Source organism: Chiloscyllium plagiosum, unplaced genomic scaffold, assembly GCF_037043375.1.
Source record: "Chiloscyllium plagiosum isolate Xiang-an unplaced genomic scaffold, Cpla_swu_hap1 HiC_scaffold_34, whole genome shotgun sequence".
NCBI lineage: Eukaryota > Metazoa > Chordata > Chondrichthyes > Orectolobiformes > Hemiscylliidae > Chiloscyllium > Chiloscyllium plagiosum.
The window spans coordinates 33626372-33652843 of record NW_028270172.1 but is presented as its reverse complement, the minus strand read 5'-3'; the positions used below and the strand labels follow the sequence as shown (position 1 = coordinate 33652843).

General features: G+C 40.4%; 1 protein-coding gene across 10 annotated transcripts in view; it reads right to left on the bottom strand.

Annotated features, from left to right (window-relative positions):
• The window catches only part of LOC122564399 (engulfment and cell motility protein 1), a 319775-nt gene that overhangs the window by 174648 nt on the left and 118655 nt on the right, over positions 1-26472 (bottom strand). For 8 of the 10 annotated variants that reach the window (XM_043719200.2, XM_043719205.2, XM_087978590.1 and 5 more), the window contains 5 exons: positions 25656-25706; positions 22170-22339; positions 14977-15012; positions 3311-3410; positions 1764-1915 (listed from right to left, as the gene is read on the bottom strand). In XM_043719200.2, the coding sequence (XP_043575135.1) occupies positions 1764-1915; positions 3311-3410; positions 14977-15012; positions 22170-22339; positions 25656-25706 (509 nt within the window). The remainder of the gene's footprint in view (positions 1-1763; positions 1916-3310; positions 3411-14976; positions 15013-22169; positions 22340-25655; positions 25707-26472) is intronic. The other 2 variants (XM_043719204.2, XM_043719206.2) reach the window with 1 other exon arrangement.

Genomic DNA, 26472 nt, shown 5'->3' with positions numbered 1-26472 from the left:
ATTGCCCTACACATTTCCCCTTTTCAAGTATATATTTAGCTACTCAGCAATATTTGAATCTACTTTCACCTTACTTTCAAACTCCTCAAGCTGTTTGCCCAATTAATTTAAATCAGAGTCCACTGGTTGTCAATTCTTCTGCCAGTAGAGATAATATTTTCCTACCTAATCTGTCAAAATTTTAAAGTCTATGAAATCGCCCGTTCACCTTCCCTGCTGTAACTCATTTATTTAATGCAAACTGCTCAGCTTTAACACAAGGAACATAGAACATTCTGCAAACCAGTAAACAATTGGCCTGAAAAACATTATAACAAAAACAAAATTCCACTCAAGGCTTCTGGATACTGTTTTCCATAAAATACAGGGACCAAAATTGAGCATATTTTCCAGGGCTCCTGTGTTTTTCATACTCATCAAAACAGATAACTTCAGAACCAGCTCTCTTACACAGAATTTATAATACCTCCTTTGCCAACAGGATAAAAACTATAATTTTCTGGTACCTGCCCCTGCTGAATCTTACCAGAAATCAGTCAAGTTTTTTTTTGGCAAATTCCATGTTTTCTCACACTATCTTCCCAAACTTGCCTCATGCCTCTACGGTGCTCCACTCATTGTATTCTCTTACTTGTCGTAGGCAGACAAAATTGCCACTATTGGATCTTCCCTAGATTCCTGGCACTGACGCCATCTTTAAAGCTCAGCTATACACCTAGTCAAGTGCTGACAGCCCAATGCTGCCCTACATGGTTTCTATCAATCACCCCAGCATGCCAACAAGAACCTGGAGGCACGTGTGGTCACTACCCATAGCGTGTGCCCTGAAATTTCAGTGACTATTGTCCAAGATGGAGGACTGAGGTAGCAAGCAGCGAGCTGAGTGGTTAGATTGCTATTCTGAATTTCATGTCAGAATCTGTTGTCAACTAGTTTCTATCTGGCGAGTGGGAGATTGAAAAACTGCAGGTCGATGAGGTGAAGTGATGTAATAACCAGGAAGTTATTATGTGTCAATGCATGCAAACAGACCATTCACTGCTCACTAGTGAGAATCTCGTCTTGCTGTTCAACAATTAGGTGGAAAATGGGACATTTTGCTCTCAACATTGGGAAACTCATTACTAATCTCTCATTATTCTCTCAATTTTTACCCACCATTCCCCACTTCATTCAGGGACTGGAAGATTCTATCTACTGATGGAATCTCCACAGATGCTGACAGACCTGAGTTTCTCTAGCACTTTCCGTTCTGTTTTTATTTCTGATCTCCAGTATCCACAGTATTCTGATTATATTTCAGAATGCGATCATCTAGCCTTACTAGATTTACCAATGTGTATATTAATCTCATGATATCAGCATTTCTTTCATTCTATTCCTCTATCTGAGCCTAACCTTAACTACACATTTTTGCTACCTAGCTCAACTACTTGCAGTGGGGGTGACTTACACATTTCAAGTTTAATGGATTTATTAGTGGCAATCTTATATTTATAATCATTAATTTTGCAATCTCCCCATTGGCGCTAACATATTGATGTCTGACCTATCAAATGTGTTCATAATTTTAAAAATCTCCCATCAGCACTTATTTTTCATAAAGAAAAGAATCTAACCTATTCCACCTGTATTGATACTTATGATCACAACGTAAATGATTTTGTATTTTCTCGAGTTTCTCCACATTTTCTCTGTAATATGTAGTCAAGGAATACCATACCAATCTGTCACAACATCTTATTTACATTCTGAGGACTTACCCTTGTAGATGTGGCATTAGCTGGCCAATAGTGATCTCTTGTGCCACCTTCTGGTAGAGATCATAGCTGTTCAATACCATTGATTCCAAGATTGCTAGCGACCGTTGTAATACAGATACATCCGTGGCAGATTTGTTCACATAACTCGCTATCTGTATGTTTTAAAAAAATGTTTTACTTTTAGCCTTAAATTTTTTGTAAAGACATTGCTGCCCCACACAGGGAAATAACCTTATATCCCTTACCGTTTCTCAGATGTGATGTACTGAACACAAAAGATTCTATGAAGTTGGTACCATCAGGGCAGATACTGCACCAATTTTCTTTTATTTAGTTGAGAGTTGGGGGGAGGGGATGGGGAGGCGAAGGGAGACTCCGTCTATTTTACACTTAGAGATTTATAGATTTTTGTTTTAAATTTGCCCATTCAGGCCAAACAGTAATTTGGGATTTTCAATTTATAAAAAAAAAGTACCGGCTACAGCAGAAAAAAGAACAGATGTTTTCAACTGCTGCTTCAACATGTTTATTTTTTCTTCATTTTGTTTTCTTTGGTGGGAGCAAGTGGAAAGGTGGAAATTGATTGTTCATAATGGGCATTCAGAAACAAATCAGGAATATGAAATAGAACACACAATTATATTTGGAGAAACATATGTAAGCTACTGCCATCATTGGATACCTATTCCGACAAGACAGTAACAAGGTTTCCTCAGAACAACTCCCTCCATCTGTTTCTATTCTGTAAAAATGCCAACTTTACAGCCCTTATTCTCAAAAGAATCCAAAAAGCTAAATCCATCTTAGCCTTGAACTTTGATGCTGGTGGTGGCTCAGTTGGCAGCACGTTCACATCTGCATCACAAGGTACCAACTGAAGTCCTGAAAATAAGGAATAAGTTCATGGAAGAAAATATTTTCTGAACCACGAAGCATGACTTTAGTGAGTGCATAGAAAATTGAAGATTGCCTGGTGTTAATATGTTACCTGTTTTTTGGAATTACAGAAACCGTGTACCAAATTTATTCCGTCTCCAGCATAAATTCAAGGCTGTCAATCCAGTGCAGTTCTGAGAAAGTGCTGCACTGTCAGGGATACCATTTTTCAGATGGGGCATTAAACTGAGCCCTCTCAGATCCCATGGCACTATTTCAATGTTGTTCTGGGTACCTTGGCTATTATTGATCCCTCAATCAACATTGCCAGAAAGGTACTTTATCAAATTGCTACTCATGTCAGCTCACTGTCTACATATTATTAAAGTAAAATGGACAGACACACTTCTTTGTAATCCACGTGTCTTCACTAAACCACGACCATTCCATATGCCTTTTTTTTGTGCTTGTTCACTTGCTTTTGGTGTTTTTACAGAATAGAAACAGATGGAAGGAGTTAAGATAAAGATCTGACATGATCTAACTGAATGTTAGAACAGGCTTGAATGGCTGGATGACCTACTCCTATTCCCTTGCTCCTAAATACTGTACAGCTGCGCCTTTCCTGTCTCTCACTTCGTTATTTCAAACCATAACAGCCATCACAGTACCTTTTTGATGAAAGCCACAGAGAATGTATCCCAGGAGACAATTCCATGGTCCATGAGCTCAACGAACGCAGTCAATGTGAATGACAGCATATCCCCAAAGCTGAAAGAATAAATGATGTACAAGTCAGTTCAAGGTGCCTGAACTCAGACCACAGGGGAATTTCTCTCAAGTTGTTTCTGCACTGCAAGAAATTAGGCACAGGTATACAACAGAAGAAAGCCCTACTGGTACCATAACAAGCCCTACATGGTACCGTAGTTGTCAGAAAGCAAAGAGCATATGGGTAGCTGCAATAAAAAATGAACAAATTAAATTATGCCAATAACTCAATACACAGCAGTGCAATAATCTGAAAGGAAGAAGTATTAGTAGAAATTGTGCAGTGTAGCCAAGAGACCATCATGCAATTCCCATGTGCTGGGTTATGGAACTCCCAGATTAGATAAGCAACCAACTTCATCCACATTTACAGCTTTGTCAGGGACTGTGTTATACATCAAGAATTACCATTTCTTTTCTAGAAAACTGTTGGAGTAGGGACACTAGATTAAAAAATAAGGAATAAGTTCATGGAAGAAAATATTTTCTGAACCACGAAGCATGACTTTAGTGAGTGCATAGAAAATTGAAGATTGCCTGGTGTTAATATGTTACCTGTTTTTTGGAATTACAGAAACCATGTACCAAATTTATTCCGTCTCCAGTTCTGTAATTAATTATGCATCATCATCCTGTTTTACATAAGGTAACTATAATGTGGACCGGCATCTACCAGCTGAGTTCACATGATAACTTAAATGCCACTGGCACAGATTCTACACTCAAATGGACTAATGTAGGATCTTCTAGTCATTCACCAGTAAAATGTGTTTGATCCTCTCCTCATGGCTAAGAGAATTAACTCCACAGCATCTGGATCAGCATATTATTGACTCCAGTTTCAGGACAGCAAAAACATGTTCTGTACTATTTGCATCAATAGCATCCAATCAAGGTGAAACATTTTGGCTGCACTTTTATTTTGTAATGCAGTTCCATTAGTCACAAGTATTCTGTAAAAACTAACAAAGAGCAATCAGATTAATGACTGATCAATCTACTTTTAAGAAATAAAAGCATAGAATGGGCAAATGGAAAGATGCTGGGAGAACTTCCTCGCAATTTCAGATAATGCCATGGTATCACCTGAAACTGGCAGACCTGTCCTGGTTTAATATCATACTGGCACTGTACCAGCTTAAACACTTGAAGTAAAGTGCTTGAATCAATTTTGGAGAAACAATTTCTAAACAGCAGAGTCATACAATCCTCACCAATCATAACTTTCAAAACAAAAGGATCCATTCACGAAGCAGTGTTTTAAATGCATACGAATTGCACCGTTCATGTATCATTTATTTTCCATTTCAACTTGGAGACCATCATTTGATCATCTCGCGTTCACTATTACACTTTTATGCACACAATGACATTCTACTCACCTTTCATAATGACAATCATATACCGACTAAACCCCACATTTACTGCTTTCCAGATTCTCTTCACTTCACATTACAAAAACAAAACAAACTCTCAGTCTCTGCCTCCTTCAACGTCTTTCGAAAGTCTTTCTTTAAGACCCTATTCCAGTGGCCCTGTAGTGTCTCACTTAAGTGGTCATTGTCTGCACAAGCACCCTAATCGTTGGTGCCAAATGAAAGGCAAGTATCCTGCATGCAAGCAAACCCAGGCAGTGCCCTAAGCAGATCATTCCCTTTAGCATTGCAGGGAAACTTGAACAACAATCAAGAAGAGGCACCTGAGAAGGGATTGTTTTCAGCAAAATAAGGAAGAAGCAATGAGCCTAATTGAATAATCTGTTCAAAAAGGTGGGGGTGGTGAGGGGTTGGTGGAGAGCAGGAAATATCGTTTTGGTGGTGGGTTCAGATTGCAAGTGGAGATGAGTGGATGGAATGTGAGGACCAGAGGGTTCTACCATGTTGTGATTGGAGGGGCTTCGTTTGAGGGCAGAGGAAATGGAGGAGATGCAGTGAGCGCACTTTGATCATGGGGGAGGAGAAATTGCAGTCTTTGAAGTCAGAGGACATCCAGGATATCCTGAAGTGGAATTACTCATCCTGGGAGCATAAACGGTGGAGGCAGAGGAATTGGGATTACATTTTTGCCGGGGGTGGAAGATGATGTAATTAAGGTAGTTGTGGAAGTCAGTGGTTCTGTATTAGATGTCAATGCAGAGTTGGCTGCTAGAGATGGAATCAGAGAGGTCCAGGAAGGAGAGGGAGGTATCAAAGATGATCCAGGTGAATTTGAGGTCAGGGTGGAAGGTGTGGGTGAAGCGGATGAACTGTTTGAGCTCCTTGTGGGAGCACAAGACAGTGCCAATACAATCATCAATGTAGCGGAGGAAAAGGTGTGGAATGGTGTCTACGTAGGTGCAGAAAAGGGATTGTTCCACATACGCTACAAAGAGGCAGGTACGGTTCGGACCTATATGGCTACCCATGGCCATGCCACTGGTTTGTAGGAAGTGGATTGAAAAGGAAAAGTTGCTAAGGGTGAGGATGAGTGTGTCTGTGGAGGGGTCTGGTTTGGTCTGTGGGAGTGAAAGAAATGGAGGTGTAGAGAGACCGGATGTCCACGGTGAAGATAAGGTGTTGGGGACTGAAAGTTGTGGAGAAGGTGGATAGCATATGTGATGTCCCGAACGTAGGTGGGGAGTTCCTGAACAAAAGGGGACAGGTCGGAGTCAAGATAAGAGGAGACGAGTTCAGTAGGACAGGAGCAGGCAGAGAAGATCAGTTGACTGGGGCTGTGAGGCTTATGAATTTTAGGGAGAAGACAGAAACGGGCAATGGGGGGTTGGGGAACTATGAGGTTGGAGGCTATGGATGTGAGGAGGAGGTTGAGCAAGTTGGCGTGTGGCTTTGGTGAGATAGAGATTGGTGCGCCAATCTACCACTGTGTCTCCCTTGTTAACTGGTTTGATGGTGAGGTTGGGGTTGGAATAGAGGGAGCGGAGGGCCACACATTCAGATGGGCAGAGGTTGGAGCAGGTGAGAGCGTTGATGTCGCAACGGGAATTGGAGATGAAGAGGTCAAGGGAGGGTAGGAGGCCAGGACGGGGCCTCCAGGAGGATGGAGTTTGTTCGAGGCAGGAGGAGGTGCATCGGAGAGTGGGTGGAATTCATGTTTGAACAAGTAGGCATGGAAGCGGAGGAAAAAGTGTTTGACATATAGACATGTGCAAAATTTGGGCAAAGTGGAATGAAGGTGAATCCTTTGCTGAGGACTGACTGTTCTTCCTCATTGAGGAAGAGGTTGGGGGTTGGTAAATATCTGGCTGGGCTTGGAGTAGGGCCGACTGTTGAGCTGGAGTTGGGAGTGGGGGTGGAGATTGTCTCTGGGGTGGGTATGTGTGTGGGAATGATCATGAGATTAGCGGTGACATCCACGGTTATGTGATCAGCAGCATCAGTGGAAGTGTCGATGTCAGCATGAAAAGGCACTATTTTAGGATGAGTGCACAAGACAACTTCACTAACATGGCAGCAGCGTATTCAACCTTCCAGCCATATTAGAAAACAACTCCGGATTGATGACAACCGACAGATGGTGTACAAAGACGTGCTAATTCAAGAACCTGCTATATAATGTCATCAAGAAGCTGACTGAACGTCCATGGAGGGTCTCAATTTGAAAAGGACTGAATTTGTTAATGAAAGGTTCCTTTCAAAATCAAATAGTCAAGATCATCAGTCCAGCAGTCCACACTTTTCTACTCAACATTTTACATTTATCTAGACCAAAGAGTGAGATCTTGAAACACGAACAATTGATGCTCTTGCCCTCAAATAAATTACCTGAACTCATCCCATCCTAATGCAGACACATTGATTTTAATTTGATAACATGCCATTATCATGCAAATTATAATATAATTACATCCATGGAAATCACATGGACAGACAGTCCACTATTCTCAATGAGAATCAGAGATCAAGCCAAAGGCTGCACATATTTACCACCCACTAGCAACATTGCCAACCAGAGACCTAACGAACTTTAACTGCCCAGTGTTCTACATCAGTCTTTCCATCAAGTGGGGCTTCCAAAAATTAGCAGTGAACAAGTAGGAGACGAGGTGCTACCCTCAGCTATGAGTTCTTCCATAATGTCAAATGGCCAGGTAGCTTTCTTTCTACTGGACCGTTGCTACGTCACCAGTAAGAGAAAAAAGGCTGCTCCCAGGAGACCCTAAAGAACTTTTCCTTACTCACAACACCAACCCATACATGTAGGAATCAAGATGTCAAGAGCAGGTCAGAGGCTAGGAATCCTGCAGTGAATAAGTCACCTCCTGATTCCACAAAACCTGCCCACTATCTCCAGGGCACAGGTCAGGAGTATGATGGAATACGAGAGTTATTCTCATCACTCAACCACTTGGGGGTTGGACTGTCGGATGCCAGGGTCTTAAAGCTCTGGAAATTACCCTCTCACCCTCACCACTTCTCTACCTTACTTTCTTCCTTTAAGACACTCTTTAAATCCTATCTCTTTGACCAAGTTTTTGTTTGGTGAACTTATAAATCTAAATGGATCAGTGCAATAATTTGTCTTATAATGATCCTGTGAAGTATCTTAGGATTGTAGTTGTCAGGCTTTGTGGCCCATCTTACAAAAACTGTTGAGAATGCAATCCAAAGAGTGCCACTAGCCTGAATGACCACGCAGCCATTTTGCTCAAACTCACAGACCACCAGAAACATTCTGCATTGCTCCAGGGAAGACCGAGTGGCAGCTCAATCCCAGGAGTGAGAGAAATATCTGGAAGAGTTTGATATCACTCCTGACCCAGACACTGCATCAACCCTCTAGGGCTCCCGAGAGAGAGACAAGATTTAAAAGGGACCTGAGGGGCAACATTTTCACACAGAGGGTGTTGTGCATCTCGAACGAGCTGCCAGAGGAAGTGATACAACTGGGTACAATGACACTTAAAAGACATTTGAGCAGGTACATGGACAGGAAAGGTTTAGAGGGATATGGGCCAAACACAGACAAATGGGACTAGTTTAGTTTAGGAAATCTGGTTGGCATGAACAACTTGGGCCAAAAGGTCTGGTTCTGTGCTATATAACTGTATGGCTCTACAAAGGCAAAATCGCCTTCAATGATGGGGATAGAATCACTTAAACCTGGATTTCACATGCTCCATCAGGAAATTCTAAAACTTGTTTCACCAACTTTACAAGGATGTTGCCAGGGTTGAAGGGTTTCAGCTATACAGAGAGGCTGAATAAGCTGGCGCTATTTTCCCTGGAGCATCAGAGGCTGAGGAGTGACCTTATAGAAGTTTATAAAATCATGAGGGGCATGATAAGGTGAATAGCCAAGGTCTGTTTCCTGGGGTGGGGGTGTGCAAAACTAGAGGGCACAGGTTTAAGGCAAGGGGAGAAAGATTTCAAAGGGACCTAAGGGGCCAAGTTTTCACAGAGAGGGTGGGTGCGTGTATGGAACAAGCTGCAGAGGAAGTGGTGGAGGCTGGTCAAACAGCAACACTTAAAAGGCATTTGGATGGGCACATGAATAGGAAGGGTTTAGAGGAATATGGGCCAAATGCTGGCAAATGAGACTAGCTTAGTTCAGGATATCTGGTTGGAATGGACAAGTTGAACTGAAGCGTCTGTTTCAGTGCTGTAGGTCTCTATGATTCTACAACTTGACACTACCTCACTGCAATCATGAGGAGCTGCCAAGAAAACCAGTATATTCTCCTAAAAACTAAGTTTCATCCACTCTACAAGACTGTTAAAGAGTTCAAACTTAACAGAATAAATGAGTTTAGAAGCCAACCTCCCCAGCAAGTGGGTGAGAGAAGTAGGAAGGTGATGAGTGAACTAGGAAGGTTCCTGATCAACAGGATCTGTCATAGGAGTCGCTATTTCACTACCCAGTATCTGAGGAGGCCATTAAATGAACAGCCAAATCAGATCTCAGACTAAGAGTAATGTACCCAAGTTTGTTGCTGACACAAAACTAGGTTACAGCTGTGAGAAAGACAAAAAGAGACTGTAAAGAGATATAGATAAAGCTAAGAGGGCAGGCAGCGTTCAACTAACCAGACAGAGAAAAGGAGAATTTGTTTTAAAGCACGTAATCTCTTAATACTGACGTTCACAGAGACCTGGTCGTACTCATGAAAGGAAAACGGAATGAACATAAAGGTACAGCAAGCAATTCGGAAGGCATTTGAGGGGATCCCTCGGAGGGAATCCTGAGGGACAGGATGTGTCCATGTATTTGGAAAGGAAAGGACTGATTAGAGATGGTCAACATGGCTTTGTGCATGGGAAACCATGTCTCACAAACTTGACTGAATTTTTTGAAGAAGTAACAAAGAGGATTGATGAGGGCAGAGCGGTAGATATGGTCTATATGGACTTCAGCAAGGCATTCGACAAGGTGCCCCTTGGAACACTTGTTAGCAAGGTTAGATCTCATGGAATACAGGGAGAACTAGCCATTTGGATACAGAACTGGCTCAAAGGTAGAAGACAGAGAGTGGTGGTGGAGGGCTGTTTTTCAGACTGGAGGCCTGTGACCAGTGGAGTACCACAAGGATCAGTGCTGGGTCCACTACTTTTCGTCATTTATATAAATGATTTCGATGTGAGCATGAGATATAGTTAGTAAGTTTGCAGATGACGCCAAAGTTGGAAGGGTGATAGCGAAGCGAAGTTGGAAGCGAAGAAGGTTACCTTAGATTATAACGGGATCTTGATCAGATGGGGCAATGGGCTGAAAAGTGGCAGATGGAGTTTAATTCAGATAAATGCGAGGTGCTGCATTTTGGGAAAGCAAATCTTAGCAGGACTTATACACTTAATGGTAAGATCCTCAGGAGTGTTGCAGAACAAAGAGATCTTGGAATGCAGGTTCATAGCTCCTTGAAAGTGGAGTGGCAGGTAGATAGGAAAGTGAAGGCGACTTTTGGTATGCTTTCTTTTATAGGTCAGAGTACTGAGTACAGGAGTTGGGAGGTCATGCTGTGGCTGTACAAGACATTGATTAGGCCACTTTTGGAATATTGTGTGCAATTCTGGTCTCCATCCTATCGGAAAGATGTTGTGAAACTTGAAAGGGTTCAGAAAAGATTTACAAGGATGTTGCCAGGGTTGGAGGATTTGAGCTATAGGAAGAGGTTGAATAGGCTAGGGCTGTTTTCCCTGGAGCATCATAGGCTGAGGGGTGACCTTATAAAGGTTTTATAAAATCATGAGGGACATGGATAGGATAAATAGGCAAAGTCTTTTCCCTGGGGTCAGGGAGTCCAGAACTAGAGGGCATAGGTTTAGGGTGAGAGGGGAAAGATATAAAAGAGACCTAAGGGGCAACTTTTTCACACAGAGAGTGGTACGTGTATGGAGTGAGCTGCCAGAGGAAGTAGTGGAGGCTGGTACAATTGCAACATTTAAGAGGCATTTGGATGGGTATATGAATAGGAAGGGTTTGGAGGGATATGGGCCAGGTGGTGGCAGGTGGGACTAGATTGGGTTGGGATATCTGGTTGGCATGGACGAGTTGGACCAAAGGGTCTGTTTCCGTGATGTACACCTCTATGACTCTATGAATTTGGTTTTTATTGCCAGGGGATGGAGTACAGAAAAAAAAAGTCTTGTTACAATTGAACACAGATTTGGTGCGACAACACCTGGCATATTGTGTGCATATTTGAGAAGAGATGCACTTATATTGGTAAAATTCAATAGATTGGTCCCAGGTTGAGAGGGTTGGCCTATGGTGAGATGCTGAGTAAATTGGGTCTATATTCTCTGGGTTTCAGAACAAACAGAGATGATAGAATTCAAATGCCAATTACACTAAATAGACTTTACAAGGCAGGCATGAGAGATTGCTTCTTCTCACTGGGAAATTTTGAGTATGTGGGCAGTCTCAGGATAAGAGGTTAATAATTTAGGATTGGAATGATAAAAAAAAACTTTTCATTCAGAGCTGTGATTATTTGGACTTGACTAGCCCAATGGGTTATTCATGCTTCCCCTTAAGAGTATATTTAAGTTTGAAATTGACTGGTCTTAAACCAAATAAAATGATCAGGGGCATGGGCTAGAAAATGGAGTTGAAGCAGATCAACCAAACTTGTGTTGAATAGGGCAGGCCTAAGGATTCATATGATCTGCTCCTACTCCCATATCATATATTTGAAAGGGTGTTTAGTGAATCAAAGGACTTTTTATGATCAGTATCTGGAATAGATGCAAGCGTCATTTCAGAGATGCTGTAAGATGGGAAAAAGAAACCTGGACAATCATTCTGGGCATTTTGACAGTTTTCTACTTTTTCAGTCACTGTATCATTACATTCAGCAACAATGTGTCTTACAACAAAATGACTGCAGGGCATTTAACAAAATAATTTATTATCTGCCAAATTCCACATACCTTTATTTCAAATGCTCCAAGTGGGCTCTTCATCAACATAAAAGCCAGTCCATAAATCTATCTGATTCACTCCATTTGGTATCGAGAATGGTTGGGCACATGGGAAATAGCAAACGTTATGCCCCCGACAACTCTGAGGGGAAGGTGCTGAAAACTGATGCTTCAGAACTAGTTACTCCTTTAGACAAGATCCTTCACAACACCCATAAGACTGGAATCCACCAAACAAATTGCAAAATTATCCAAGAAAAAAAACTGTTCACAAAGTGCGGGACAATCTCCATGAGCCTCCCCTCAATCACAAGCCCAGTGACAGAATTAGTCATTGACAATGTTTTAGACAAAAGTTGCTCATCAATCACATGTCACTGATGCTCATTTTAGATTCCTGCAGGAATATTCACCTCCAACCTCATTTCAGCTATACATAGACAAAATAATCTGAACTCTGAACATCAAGACAGCATTCAACAGCAGTGTGACATCAGAGAGCCCAGGAAAACTGAGGTCAATGGAAATCAGGGGAACATTCTCCACTGACTTGAATCCTACAAAGATAGAAGGTAAAGATAGGAACATTACTATAGATGCTCAAGTCAGTATCTGAGACCCAACCATCTTCAACTGCTCGAGTATCCTTTCCTCCAGCATAAGTAGAAAACTGGGGCTGCTTGCTAATGACTGGAGAGTCAGTCCCAATTGCAACTAATGTGAAAATCTTATAGCTCAAAGACTGGAGAACATTGGCTTTGGGCCAATAAATGTCAACTAACATTCATACCACGGAGATGGCAGTCAATAAGAGAGTGGCGAACCATTCCCTGTGACATTCATTCGCATTGTTTGACTCTGTACCCCTGCCCTGCCAAACCTCACACCCCAATCAACATCTTGGGATCAACTCTAACCAGAAGTCTAATTGAACCAGTCATACTAATAATGTGGCAACCAAAGCAGGGAAGAAGTTGGATATTTTGGAAGCAGTGAGTCACCTCTTGACTTTGCAAAACCTGTCCACCATCTAACAAGTCACAAGTCAGGATGGTAATGAAATGTATACTATAATTATCTGAATAGCATAACTCTAACAACACTCAAGGAATTCAACACCTTCCAGGATAAAGCAGTACTTTTCATCAGCACCCCAATAACCACTGCATATTATGATTGCATTGCACCATCCACAAGATACACTCTAGCAATTTCTCTAGAATCATCGTCTACCCTATCCATGTAACCCTGCATTTTCACCATGGCTAATCCACTTAGCCTTCATATCCCTAGTTACACTGGCCATGCTAAATTGCCCAATCTATCCAAGCTGCACATCTTTGAACTGTGGGAGGAAAGTGGAGCACCTGGAGGAAACCCTCACAGACGGTAAACCTATGCTGGAATCGAACCTGCGTCCCTGGCGCTGTGAGGCAGCAATGCTAGCCACTGTGTCACCCACAACTGACATTGGTGATACCATCAACTGCAACTTCCCCTCCAAGACATAAAGTATTCAGATTTGGAAATATCACTATTTTTCACCACTAGTCGTCCTCTGGGTAATGTAACTTTCAGTATGCAATATAAGTATTTCTGATGAGAGCAACCCTTTGATCTTATGAATAAGAGTAACGTGGATATAAAACATTCAGCAAAATTATGATTCAGAAAGGAGAAGAATTAGAGAAAATATTTTATTTCTAGGAACTTAATACAACCAATATGACTAAAGTACTTTAGATTTAAGTTTAGATTTTAGTTTTAAGATTCTCAGCTAGGACATTTGCATTCTAACTATATGAATACATTTTTAAAAAATAAAATTATTAACTGCAAAGCCAGAGGGAGCATTTCAACTTCATCAGACAAAGACAGCCTCCATTCACCCCTCTTCACAATTAGGTGCCTTTCTGGAAATGCTTACCAGGCTAATGAAGGCTACCAGTCCATGCTCAGCGAAATGACTTTAGCTCTATTACCTTCTAAAGAGACAGTATTTTAATGCTGGGCTTCAGAAAGTTTGTTGAATTTAAGTACTGGTTTCAAATTACTGGTAACCCATATTTTAAAAGACAGTTTGCTTCTACATACAGGTCTGAACTTGGCCCCATCAATTCATGGAATCATTCAAAAGTGGGTAAAAAAAACAGCTATATCAATTTAATAGCCCATTGTTACAGAGTATTTCGGTCAATGCACCTGTAAATTCAGGATGACAGTCTTTTGGGTTGTTGGTAATCCTGGCAGCCACTCACAAGCAGTCATTTGACAGACATGCTCAAAGGCATCTTGCAAGTACATTTGATCATTTGTGTGTGTGAAGTGACAACATTCTGCATTGGTCTGGAATTCATTCAAAACAGGATTAAGGTTTCTAAAGTAGGACACAGCCACACAATAGTCTCCTCCCAAAAACTGCATCCAAGAAATACTGTCACTTAAATGAAAGGTTGTTATAACTTGCAGCAACCCCAAAACCAACAATGATGCTTTCTCTTCAGGTTTTCACAGTGGACTTACAAAGCAATAACCTTCACAAATTTAAGATAAGTTCCTTTACAATGCCACAGTGAAAAAATAAATACACTCATTGGCTCAGTAAGAGCTGAGGTTCATCACATTAATAACCATTAGGATCTCATTACATAGACTAGCACTAGACAAGCTTGTATCTTCATTCATCTATTTCAGAAAGGTTCATGAAATTTAATCAAAGTAGCAATAAAACCGACCTGCAGATAGAGAAGTAAAAACCTCCAGGTTTGAATCTTTTACCCATAATCACACTAATATTTTAATCCATAAAATATGATTTTATAGCTTGGTAATCAGGATGCTATACTTTAGATAAAATATTTAATGTGTAGCTCAACAATTTTACAAAGCAAGTTGCATTTATTGGTCAGTAAGTGCCTTCATTATTTTAGTTAGTTGCTTTTGGGTCATTTGCAATCTTTGCGATTCTGGAAACTTGTATTAGGGATGCAGACTGGCAAGGAAAATAAGACAGTGCAACAAAAAAGGCGCTTTTTAGTGAAGAGAGGAAGAATCATCGAACTGCTCATTATCACATGCAAAACAAAGCATTGCATAGAGCAAGAGGCAACACAGATCAAGGCAGGAAGCATTATTTGAAGGTGTGAGGGCTTGATTTCCAACCATGCAGTGAGAGATTGCAAAAAATGACACTCCATTTGGATTCTTACCATGGCTTCATAATCTTCTGTAGTTTCTGATAACGTCTGTAAAAATTTAAAAACTTGCACATATTACACAGTTCTCCAAAATGAAGCAACTTACATAGATTGGCACTAGGTAGGCTTGTGCCTTCAATTTTCCCCAGATTACTAGTTCAGAAAGGATCAAGAGTTGGAGTTATAGTTTAAATGCAAGACAAAAAAAAGAAGTTCAAGGCAAAATTATTTGTTTCTAACAGGAGTAATATTCCCACTCAAACCAATATATGATCTTAGAACAGAGGCTGTAGTTTGGGTGTATAAAAGTTCTCCAAAGTATTTGAGCTGGTAATATTGTTGCATACTGGAACATGAGTAAACATTGTCATACCCCAAATCTACTCCCTCATTAATAGAAACATTGGGGTTGGGCAAAAATGGGGAGGAGGAGAAAAATAAAATTCCAGATCAGAAACCACAGAGCTCAAAATTCCATTGTTCTCATCTACACAGGAATAAACAAGAACTTTGTAAACTTGAATTGTATTGTTAAAAAGGAGATGATGCATGGTCCATGATGCCTTTGATAGTTCTTTGAAGAAGCTATCTTCAAAACAAAACTCCCTTTTCTTTCCCTGCAGTCTTGCATTTCTTCCCAGCAAGTACTTATCTAATTTTCTTTTGAAATACAGGCTTTAAGTGAATGCACTCCAGATCGTAGCTCACAGCATGTTCAGAAAAAAACTCCTTGTTGTTTCTTCTATCAACTATCTTAAATTCTCTGATAACCAATAGTCCAGCCAATAGAAACAATTTCTCTTTGGTTACTCTATCAAAACTTGACCAACGTTTTGTCCTGCCGTCATTCTTACTGCATCCCTCAATCAGGATTGTTGCTATAAGGCAGGTTAACTCAGACAACATTTGACTAAATGCGCTCACATTTTCTTTGAAGGAACACAAGGCAAATCTTTGGGAAACCCATGCAGATGGCACAGACTTGGCAGCTGGTAGCAAGAAAGGCAGAACTGCAGCAGATCTGGTGGACTGAATTTGAAATTGCAGCTGACAGAGTCTGTGTGTGATTAACTGTCGGTGAGCAAGGATGTTGGAAGATTTCACCTGTCATGTTCATAGTTAAATACATATGCTGGCCTTACAGAGAATTACATTGAATGTACAACACAAATATAGACATTTACATTGTTCAGTCAATGCCAATGCTTGTGAATGGAGCAAGTCTCCTCTAACTAAACATTATCTAATCTTGTCTCCCTCATGTGTGTGTCCAGCTACCTTTTAAAAGCATACACGCAATTCACCTTACCTCTGAGGAATAGCAATTTCCACATTCTCAGATCTCAAAAACATAGAGTCTTATCCAACACATCCAATCAAGTTTTAAAAAAAAGCAAAAAATGCAGATATAAAAATTCATTATTCAAACTAAATATGTCTACACATATGGTTTTTCACAGGATGTGGACGTTGCTGACTACATGAGTATCTATTGTCCCCACCCCACTGCCGCACAAATGTAGACCTCAAGATGAAATTGAAATGGTCCAGTTTAGAGACCAATTGCCATCAACACAATTTAACAATCTTCTAATGGAGAACTGTGAAAATCTCTAGTTATTATAATGTCATTAGTTCATTTGTTTCCAATAATCACAAACTGTGATTTTTTTTAAAAAACAAATGCATCACTGGACCTGCCATTCCCTTCTCTAACTGTATTGTGGAAATTACAGCATGCAGAGCTCTGGCCCAGCTCACTCGTTCTGCTACATTCCTAGTTCCCTGCTTCAATGAATCCCCACAACATCGAACAATAAGTCTCATTCTGTCATTCCAAATTGAGATGGCTGATAAGATAATGCAGACCTTACCATGCCATGAAACAGAAACCAGCAATATGTCCATTTCTCCTTGTTAGCATTTCTGGTTTTTACTGCAATTGAGAATAAATGTATGCTAAGGTACAAAGGATTTGCTTTACCAATAATAAATTGACAGACTTGGGGGTATCTGGACAAGCACCCAGTGGCCAAAGGTGAGTACAGAATGTAACATTTGATTAAATCCAGGAATTACCATGTCTGCTGATCTGCTGATTGTTTTCTAAAAAGCAGTGAAAATAAAACAAGGGCAGAATTGCATTTTAAAAGGTCAAAAGCAATAAAATGGGGTCAGGCTGGATAATTTTCTTTGAATTTCGATAGTCTGACTTCTTGGTCCAGAGCCTCAGTTGCCTCAGGGGGATCACTGTCCCCTACAAAACTCATGCAACGTTTTTACAGTTGCAAAAATAAACTTTCATTGAGCCCAGTTTACTTAGCACTCAGTCTGCACCCATTATCCATCTCTTAGACAACAAATTCTTCTACTCATGCTACAGTTAAGAAAACCCCAAAAATGAATTTATGTTAGCAGGGAGCATTTAAAAGACAAGAAACAGACTTCAGCTCCCAGTGTCCAAACCTACAATTAAAAGTAACCTTAGCAACCATCCCCAAACATACTACACATTTGCCAGAGTCAGGCAAAAGGGAAGGAAGTTACTGCTACTTCTCTTTCTAAGCAAAGTGCAGTCATACAGAAGTTGTAACAATTCATGTGATCTCATTTTCCTTCATGACTGGATGGTCCTTTTTGTGAACCTGGGGTGGAACAATTACTCCAGACGCACACAGTGATTTGTTTTTACTCCTTGCAATTTAGTTCACTGCATTCACTGCCCACAACGCAAGGGGCTTCTATTCAGTCTGTAAGCACGGCGCAGAGTTTGCTTTCACTCATCATTTCAATCTTGTACCTTGCTCTCACTCTGACCTTAGTCTGCTAGTGTTCCAAGAAAGCTCAGGCCAGCTTCAGGGGTAGCACCCCATTGTTCAGCAGGGCATTTTCCCATCTTTTGAACTCAGCATGCCATGAGATGGTCTACAATTTTAGATTTTAACCTCTGCCTTTTTTTCTCCCGCTGCTTCATTTTGTTCTCATTTCTTTCTGTAGTCTTTTACACAGCTACTATCTTTCACACCTCAACTGGACACATCTTTTGTGTTCTCACTGTATTTATTAGCATGCCTTTGGGTTTTGTACAAGAAAACCTTCAGTCATTAAGAGTGGAATCTTACAGGGGTCTCCATGCATTGGGCTATGGCAAGATTGGTGGCAGAAGTGAATGAGAAGTCTGGCCAGGTCTAACTCAACAAAGTAACATCTCACTCCTCTTTTAGATGAATCTGTTCAGAGATGTTATTACGCACCTCTGGAGCAAGTAGGATTCGAAACCAGGCCTCATGATCCAAAGATCAAGACACTACCACTACTCCACAAAAGTCTGTCCTTCTCTCTTTTATGCTTTTGCAAAGCGGCGAGAGAGGTTTCACACTAGGCAGCAATGAGTTGCTGATTAAGGGAGTGTCTACCTCATTAAATGTTCTATTAATAGCACAATTTGACACAATTTAGTAAGCTTCCTGACTTACTAAATGCATCTTGCAGGTTAGATGTCGAGCAATCTCAACATGTAGGTCAGAGCAGGTACCTGGTGACTTCAGCTCACCACAGGCTGCAAACATGTTGTTCAACATCAAACAGCATCTCAGAGTATGACACACCCACACCAGCCTCATTCACACCTCAGGCAACAGCCAAACCCTCATAGTACCTCTTCAATCCTCCTTGCAGGATGCTCAGGCAGCACAGCCTTGTGCTACAGGGTGCACCAGCAGCTAGCACTGAAAGGCTGCTGCAGAGACACTTTGCATGCAGGGACAGGTACACCCAACTCATACACTGGACCCAGCTGTAATACACAGCTGGTGTCTTGCTCCGTTATCCCACTTAGCTGCATACTCGCAGTATCCATGCTATACCACAAAAATCAGCTCAGTCATACAACCAGGCAGCATGTCTTGCTGCTCAGCAAACCTTATTCAATTCATTCATAAACTTCAACATTAAAACTGAAATGACAACAGTATTTTTAATTCATTTTCACTGTTCAGATCCAATAATAAAATGTTATTTTATAATTGGGCAATATTGGATTAATTAGCAATCTCTCACAATGCTCCTCCATCTAATGCTTTGTGATGCCAAATGAAGCCAATCTGTTTTAACTATCAGCACATTCAGGGACATAGGTTATGATAAAATGTGGGTGCACTGGCTATTAGAGATTGCACGGGCACCAGGTGCAAATGCAATGATTAATGCAGCATTGCTGTTTCTACAGTTAACACTCTGACAGAAAGCCTTTTTTTAAAAATAATAACACCACCAAAAACTGTCACATTGAACACTGACCATGATATGTGCATGCATTTGCTGAAGATTCCTCCAGATCCTGTCAGCACCAGCACTAAGTTTCATGTGAATTATGATAATAATACGTATATTTCACTGTATAATTCACTTTTAAAATGGAAAAATACCTGTGTTGTGTGACAGGAATCAATGGGATTTCTATACCATGACAGGCAGGGATACTCAAAAACTGACAGGTCGAGAATCCCTTCTCTTGAATATATATCACCATGTACTCCGTATTTTACCTCTCCAAAGTACACTATGTTGAATGATCCCAACAGCCACTGAACTTATTAAACTCCAAGCCAACACATTAACGTAGATTTTAGTGAAGGAAGTTTAAAACATTTCTTTTGCCTCCCCTTCTCTGTACAGTGCAAAATCAATTTGGTTAATCCATGACCTAGTTTGACAACTTGGTCACCCAAGTTTGAGAACTGACAGCCCAAAAGAGATGTGCACATTTCACACTCCCTCTGTCATAAAACACATTACTACTGCACAGGTACCACCTACAGCCTCTAATAATCAGCACTGAGCACAACACTGGAGTTAGAACCAATTTGTAACAAGAATCAAGTCACCTCCATGTGAAAATCCTAGCGCAGCATGTTTTCCAAAAATGTACAGGAACTATAAAAGACTTTCACTGCAGTGTAGTATACTTGTTCCACAAAAGGTCCAAGTTATGCTTGCCTGGCCAGATGTGTTGGTAGTTCCAGAGCATAATTTGAACTTTGTCATGAAGGATCCACACTAAGGAAACTTTCTCCCTCGCAACTTTAGGGGATTATATTCAATCACATTCTGTAGTGGTACAGACTCTCCTTCAGAGATTCAAGGAATCTACTACAGACAGCAATTTTAACTGAAGGGAATCAGACTGGTAGAAGGTGGTCTGCTTTCTAAATGCATTATGACTTAATTATATATTAATTGCATTTAAATGCAGGCTGGTTTTAGGGATTCACTTGTCCTTCTATAAATAGGCATAGACTGAAACTGTGGTTACTAGGTCAGTAGAAGTATCTTTTCAAATGTTTAACTTTGCAAATGAAAGTATATTAGAGTAAGTGAAAGTTAGCTCCAGTTCTATCCTTCAGCAACTGGCTATCTGGAATGTCACATCATTTATTAACATGTGGCCATGGTACTCATTATCATTTGTGATCATACGATGTTAGCACTGGTTATAATGTTGCAGTCAGCTCTTGAAAAATGCAGACCATTAAGGCCTGAGACTCTAAACAAAGCCAGTCTACGGTCACATTATTTCACCCATAAATTTAAAACAAACTTGATAAACAATGGGATTAATCGACACTGGTACTGGCTGCATTAGAGTACCATGTGCTGATATGTATTGCGTTCAGCTAACAGAAAGGTCTGATTCACTCCACACTTTCTTCATAGAGCTATTTCTAAAGGGAGCATAGTCACAGATAAGGTATAAACACTGGAAGAGTTGCCATACTTCACTTCCTGTGCTGTTTTCCAGTGTATCTGAGAAATGAGTGACTTGACTTGACAATAACAAAAACTTAAGCAAATTTGTCTGGGATGTATAGCTGAAAAATGTGTTGCTGGAAAAGCGCAGCAGGTCAGGCAGCATCCAAGGAGATGGAGAATCGACGTTTCGGGCATAAGCCCTTCTTCAGGAATCCTGAAGAAGGGCTTATGCCTGAAACGTCGATTCTCCTGCTCCTTGGATGCTGCCTGACCTGCTGTGCTTTTCCAGCTACACATTTTTCAGCTCTGATCCCCAGCATCTGCAGCCCTCACTTTCTCCTGGGATGTATAGCTCAAAGCACTTGATTGGTTCCTTTATCACCACAACCACCTCCACTTCCCCCCAAAAAATGCAGCTTGCTGCATTGCATGGCCAGCTCAAATATCAAAACATACACGGTCTTTCTTTACAGCAGGATTTATTTAACTACAAACAATTTTCAAAGCATAGAAGTTGAAAGATTCTTGTTTGGAATTTTCCTTCCTTTGGAGGCCTCAGTGAATCAACATGTCTTTCATGTGATAGGATTCTATTCAGCAAAGTCTATTTTAAAGGCACGTATTAACATTAGCTGCATTGTGGATTTCACACTGAGCTGCTGATGTGGAATCACTGACTGGCAGCCCAGACAAGCCTCAGGGGATCTGTAACTAGCTCTTTGCCGCAAAAGCAGTTCAGCTGCTGCTGTCGGTAAAAGCGTGCCACATCTACTGAGTAGTGTACTGGTTATGCTACTGGAATAATAATCCCAAGAGTAGAAGTTCAAGTTCCACCAATGGCAGCTTGAGAGTTTGAAGAGCTTGACGGTGTTCTGATGAAAGGTCACTGGCCTAAAACACTGACTCTGCTCCTCTCTACACAGATGCTGCTGGACCTGCTGAGTATTATTGTCAGCTCCTGCAATAGTTTGCCTGCGTTTAGAAGTCCAGAAACAGTGACGTATTGCCTTAAAGACATTAACTAACGGCAAACCTGTGCTCTTACCCAGTCTGACTGATATTGGACACCAGACTCTATCAATGTGGTTGATGCTTGACTGACCCACTGTATTGCCTGAGCAAGCCACTCAATCCTACCAGGTACTGAGGGGCGGGTAATAAATGGTGACTTTGTCAGCAACACCCAAGAATGGATTTAAAAAGAGACATATTAAAAGGGTTATTCTGGACTACAAAACAAGACTGCAAACTGAAGTCCAGTTGTTTCCAATATTGCCTCCCTATGATTTAACATATTACTTCTCAGTGCAACACAGATGTTATGTAATTCCTTCCAGCTCCCTCATTGCAGACACACCCATCCCACACTGATACACTTTTATTTAGTAACTGGTTTCATTCTTCACACCCAGATGTTCATTTTAATTATACCTGAAAGATGGACAGATACTTACTCAGATCCACTTTCCACCATCTGCGTTAGGAGGGAGATACCATCGAGATTGATGAACTCCTGAGCGAAGGTAATGTCGCGGGAATGATTAGCCAAATCTTTCAGTGCTTCTAACTTGGCATCCATGCTGGAAGACTGAATCCTCTCATGCAGCCCCTGTGCTGTTTGAGTCTACATAAAAGACACAGGCCAAAAGAAACACAACAACATGCAGAAAATGTACTGAAAATACAAACATAATTCTTTGCTGCTCTCCTGAGTGAAGTAGATTTGAAATGGGACATAGAAACCACAAAAACTGACAACCACCCAGCACCAAAATCAAGTGACTATTATTTACGGCTTAGTCATAGAATGGTGAGAAGATGACTTGTTAGCAAAGGGTATCAGAACTAAACTTTATCCTACCTTCACCAAACAGTCATAATGCTCAGAAATGGGAATGGAAACCCATGTTGCTATTCTCTTCACTACTTAGCTTGGACATTGCCTGTCCAAGAGGTAATACAACAAGTGAATGGCAATTAAAGGCTTTTGCTTGTGAAGGACAGGAAACAACCCATGGACAGAACTCTCCATAGGAACAGAAATCAGATCCCCAGGGATAGCAATAAGAAACTGGATAAAATAAAGAATTGCGGATGCTGGAGGATCTGGAACTAAAATAGAAATTACCGGCGAAACTCAGCATGCATTGTGGGAAGAAAGCAGAGTTAACATTTTAAGTTTGATGAATCTTCATTAGAACAGTTCTGAAGAAGAGTCAGCAGATTTTAAACATTAACTCTGCTTTCCTTCCACAGATGTTGCCAGACCTGCTGAATTTTGCCAGCAATTTCTTTTTTTTAATGAAATTGGTCCTCTGTAAACATCAGTGTGGATAAGAATGAGAAATAACCTGCAAAGTACCCCCATCCCATCATCCTCGATGTGAGCATGGCTCAGCTGATAGAATAGTAACGTTAGAGTGAGAAACTTGCCAGAAAGAAACTTAAGCGCAAAGTCTAAGCTGACACTCCAGGGCAATTCTGAGGAAATACAGCATTACTGAATTCATCAATATACAGAGGAGACATTAAACTGAAGTTCCATCTGACCTCTCAGGTGGATGTAGAAGATCCCATGGCACAAGTTGAAGAGAAGATGTATTCTTCTCTTCATCAACAGTTAACCTCAACAAATATCATTAAACTCAGGTGTCACATGATATTTATCACATTCGCATATTGTGTAATCTTGTGTTCAAAATACCTGCACTGCTGTGACTGCTCTTCAAGAGAACTTCATTGGCAGTGAGGCACTATCGCAGCCTGATGCTCTGGATAAAGCTTAGCTATTTCAGGAACTTAGATTAGACATTGCGGTTTACATAAAGCCATGTGGTGTATTAAGCCACTCAGTCTTTGGGGTGAGAGGATAAAAAACAGTGTGAAAGATTTAAATAAATTAAACCATGATGTTGAGTAAAGAGCTACAGACCAACATTAAAACGAGTCTTGAAAACAAAATTGACCTTGTCACCAAAACGATTTATAAGTATGGGACTTTCTATATAGTGTTGTTCATCTTAAAGAGTGTATTGCATTATTATTAATGAAAGTTTTGTTTTCCATATACAAGCAAGCACCCAAGATTGTTATAATAGTTTACATTTCAGTGAAAGCTGGCGAGGGATGTTCCTGAATCCTGATTCATTCTTGGGGAGAAAATGATCAGCTTCCCCTCTATTAAAAATTGTTCTTGCACCCACTTAGTTTTTTCAAATATGACAAACCGAAAGAGTTTTGAGAAGAATGTTAATGCTGTCATTATCCTGATTTGTATTCCTATAAATATCATCCATATTCAAGTTCTCCTTTCTTCCAAATTCACCTCAATGTCAGAATAAAGACTTGCATTTATGTAGAGCCTTTCATAACCTCAGGTCAGTTCAAAGTTCTTTACAGACAATGAAGTATTCTTGTAATACAGTCATAGTGATAATGAGGTTAAAAAGAAAGCCAGTTGGTGCTTGGTAAGATTTCACAAACCATAATGTTATATTGACGAGGTAATCTGTTTGTAGTGATGTTTTGAAGAGTAAATATTGACCTGGGGATATTTCCCTGCTCTTGTTTGAAACAGAGTCACAGAACCTTGAGAGGTAGGTGTGATATCAATTCATGATGTGGCATTAATATTTGGAATTTGGCAGTTAGCTAGGCAGAACCATGTAGAAATTAAAGTTTGATGTGTATTCCTATATTGAGTGGAATGAGAAGGGAATTATATAGACTTTTTGAATTTTGAGAATGGTACTGTGATGTCTGGAAATTTCTTGACATGCAATTAAATGGGAGCCTTTTGTAAAAAATAACCCTTGAGGTGAATAATTGAGTGTTTTAGAAAAACAAGGAGAGAACAGAGGAAACAAATCAGGCTGTAACCTAGCAACAAAGTTCCCTTTGACAAAGGGAGACATTAACAGTTTTGATTTATAAAGACAGAAAAATCAAGGAAGGCATCTTCTGTCCGATAGAATTCATTTATTCAGAAGGTAAAAGATTTAAAGAGCAGCAGTGAAGTTTAGCCGTCTCCGCATCAGTGGGGCAGGAGAAAAGAAATCCTGACTGATCTAATGTCAATAAAAGGAAAGCCCTAGAAACAGAAAGCTGTGGAAGAGGAATTAAAGGAATTTATGTTAAAAATGTAAGTGAGCCCTGTTAGCAATTTGTTTAATGGTCTCGGGAAAATATATTATGCAAAGAAGCTAGCATTGAGTGAATGCAGAAGTTTGCCAGAAAGAAACCAAGTTTGCTCGTGCCAACTGAAAAAGGAACTTTAAAATGGAAACAAGGTAATCCTTCACTGAGTTTAAGTTTCTGTAAGGTTATCGCTGGCAATAAAAGGGTTGAATCATTATTTCTGCATTATTTGCAAAACAACAATTTAAAATAGTTCTTGTATAATGAAAAACAGTTCGTGCTTGTTTGCTTTTGTGTGCAAGAAGTTTAATGTTCTTTTCTTGGAAACACATTGGCAGCCAATTGTGAATATATTCAGTGACTGCCCATCACAGGTACCAAACTGTAAAAAAATGTAGCATGGTCTATCAAACAAGATTTTTCTTTAGAATCGGACATGACCAGTATTACCATCAGCTGGGATCACAACAGAGGCCTCAGTTTAATGTCTTACCTGAGAGATGGCACCTGTGACAGTACAGTGCTCCCTCAGTAGTGCACTGTCAACCTAGATTATGTGCTCATGCCTCAAGTCGAATGGACAATTTTTAAAGTTAAGACAGATAGGCGTTTACCACAGTGTAATGTCAACTTGCAGCAGCAGCTGACACTGAGCTTCAGTTTTTGGCAGACAACTTACTTTTCACAACTCAGAGCAGAGAAAGCGAAATAGACTAAAAATGTTATATCACTGAATATAAACTTTCAATAACATCAATAAGTAGGGCTATAAAAAAAACGTGAATGCCACGTAAATCACTTACCGGAGATGCTGCCAATCGAAGGATTGCCCCATTTTTAATTTCATTCCGATTCTGGAGGGGGGATAATCCACATGGTTATACACTGCTGGGCTCATTTTACTTCATAAATATGCTCAAATGTTCAGTTGGTTTGCTTCTCTGCCTGCTAGTCTATCACTAGCAAATGATCTTTTCTCAATCAAAATCAAAATAAAATAGAAACACAAGAGAATTCAACGTTCACACTGATGAATCCTAAGGCTCTCAATGGGAGTTACCATACAAACCAGCAAAGTACAAACTCATCAACCACCAATTTACTCAGCAAGTGAAATATAAAGGCTTCCACCATTAAACCATTGTAGCAGCTACTCATTGGAGGGCACAAACTAAATAATGGACCTACAATTCCCAAAGATCTCCAATAATGGACCTACAATTCCCAAAGATCTCCAATAATGGAGGTTTTCCTCACTCTATGCTTGAACATGGTGCAGATTCATTGAAAGACAATACCTGATAAATCAACAATCCCATTATCATTGCATCATGTGACTGTCAATTTTTGGAAACCAATGACATGAAGAAAAGCCTTTTTATGTAATGACTTGTGAAGAACAGCCTGCACTGTCTGATAGGTGGTGGCAGCCGATACAATTATGGCTTTCAAAATTGAACTAGAAAAAGAAGCTGGAAAGCAAAGAAAAATCACAGAGCTACAGGCCAAAGGTGGGTAAGTATTGTAACTGCTCCCTGATTCTATGGTCTTTATTCCAATCAATTAATTCCCTTTAGGCATCCCTGTGGCCAAGTGCATCGATGCAAAAAAAATACACAC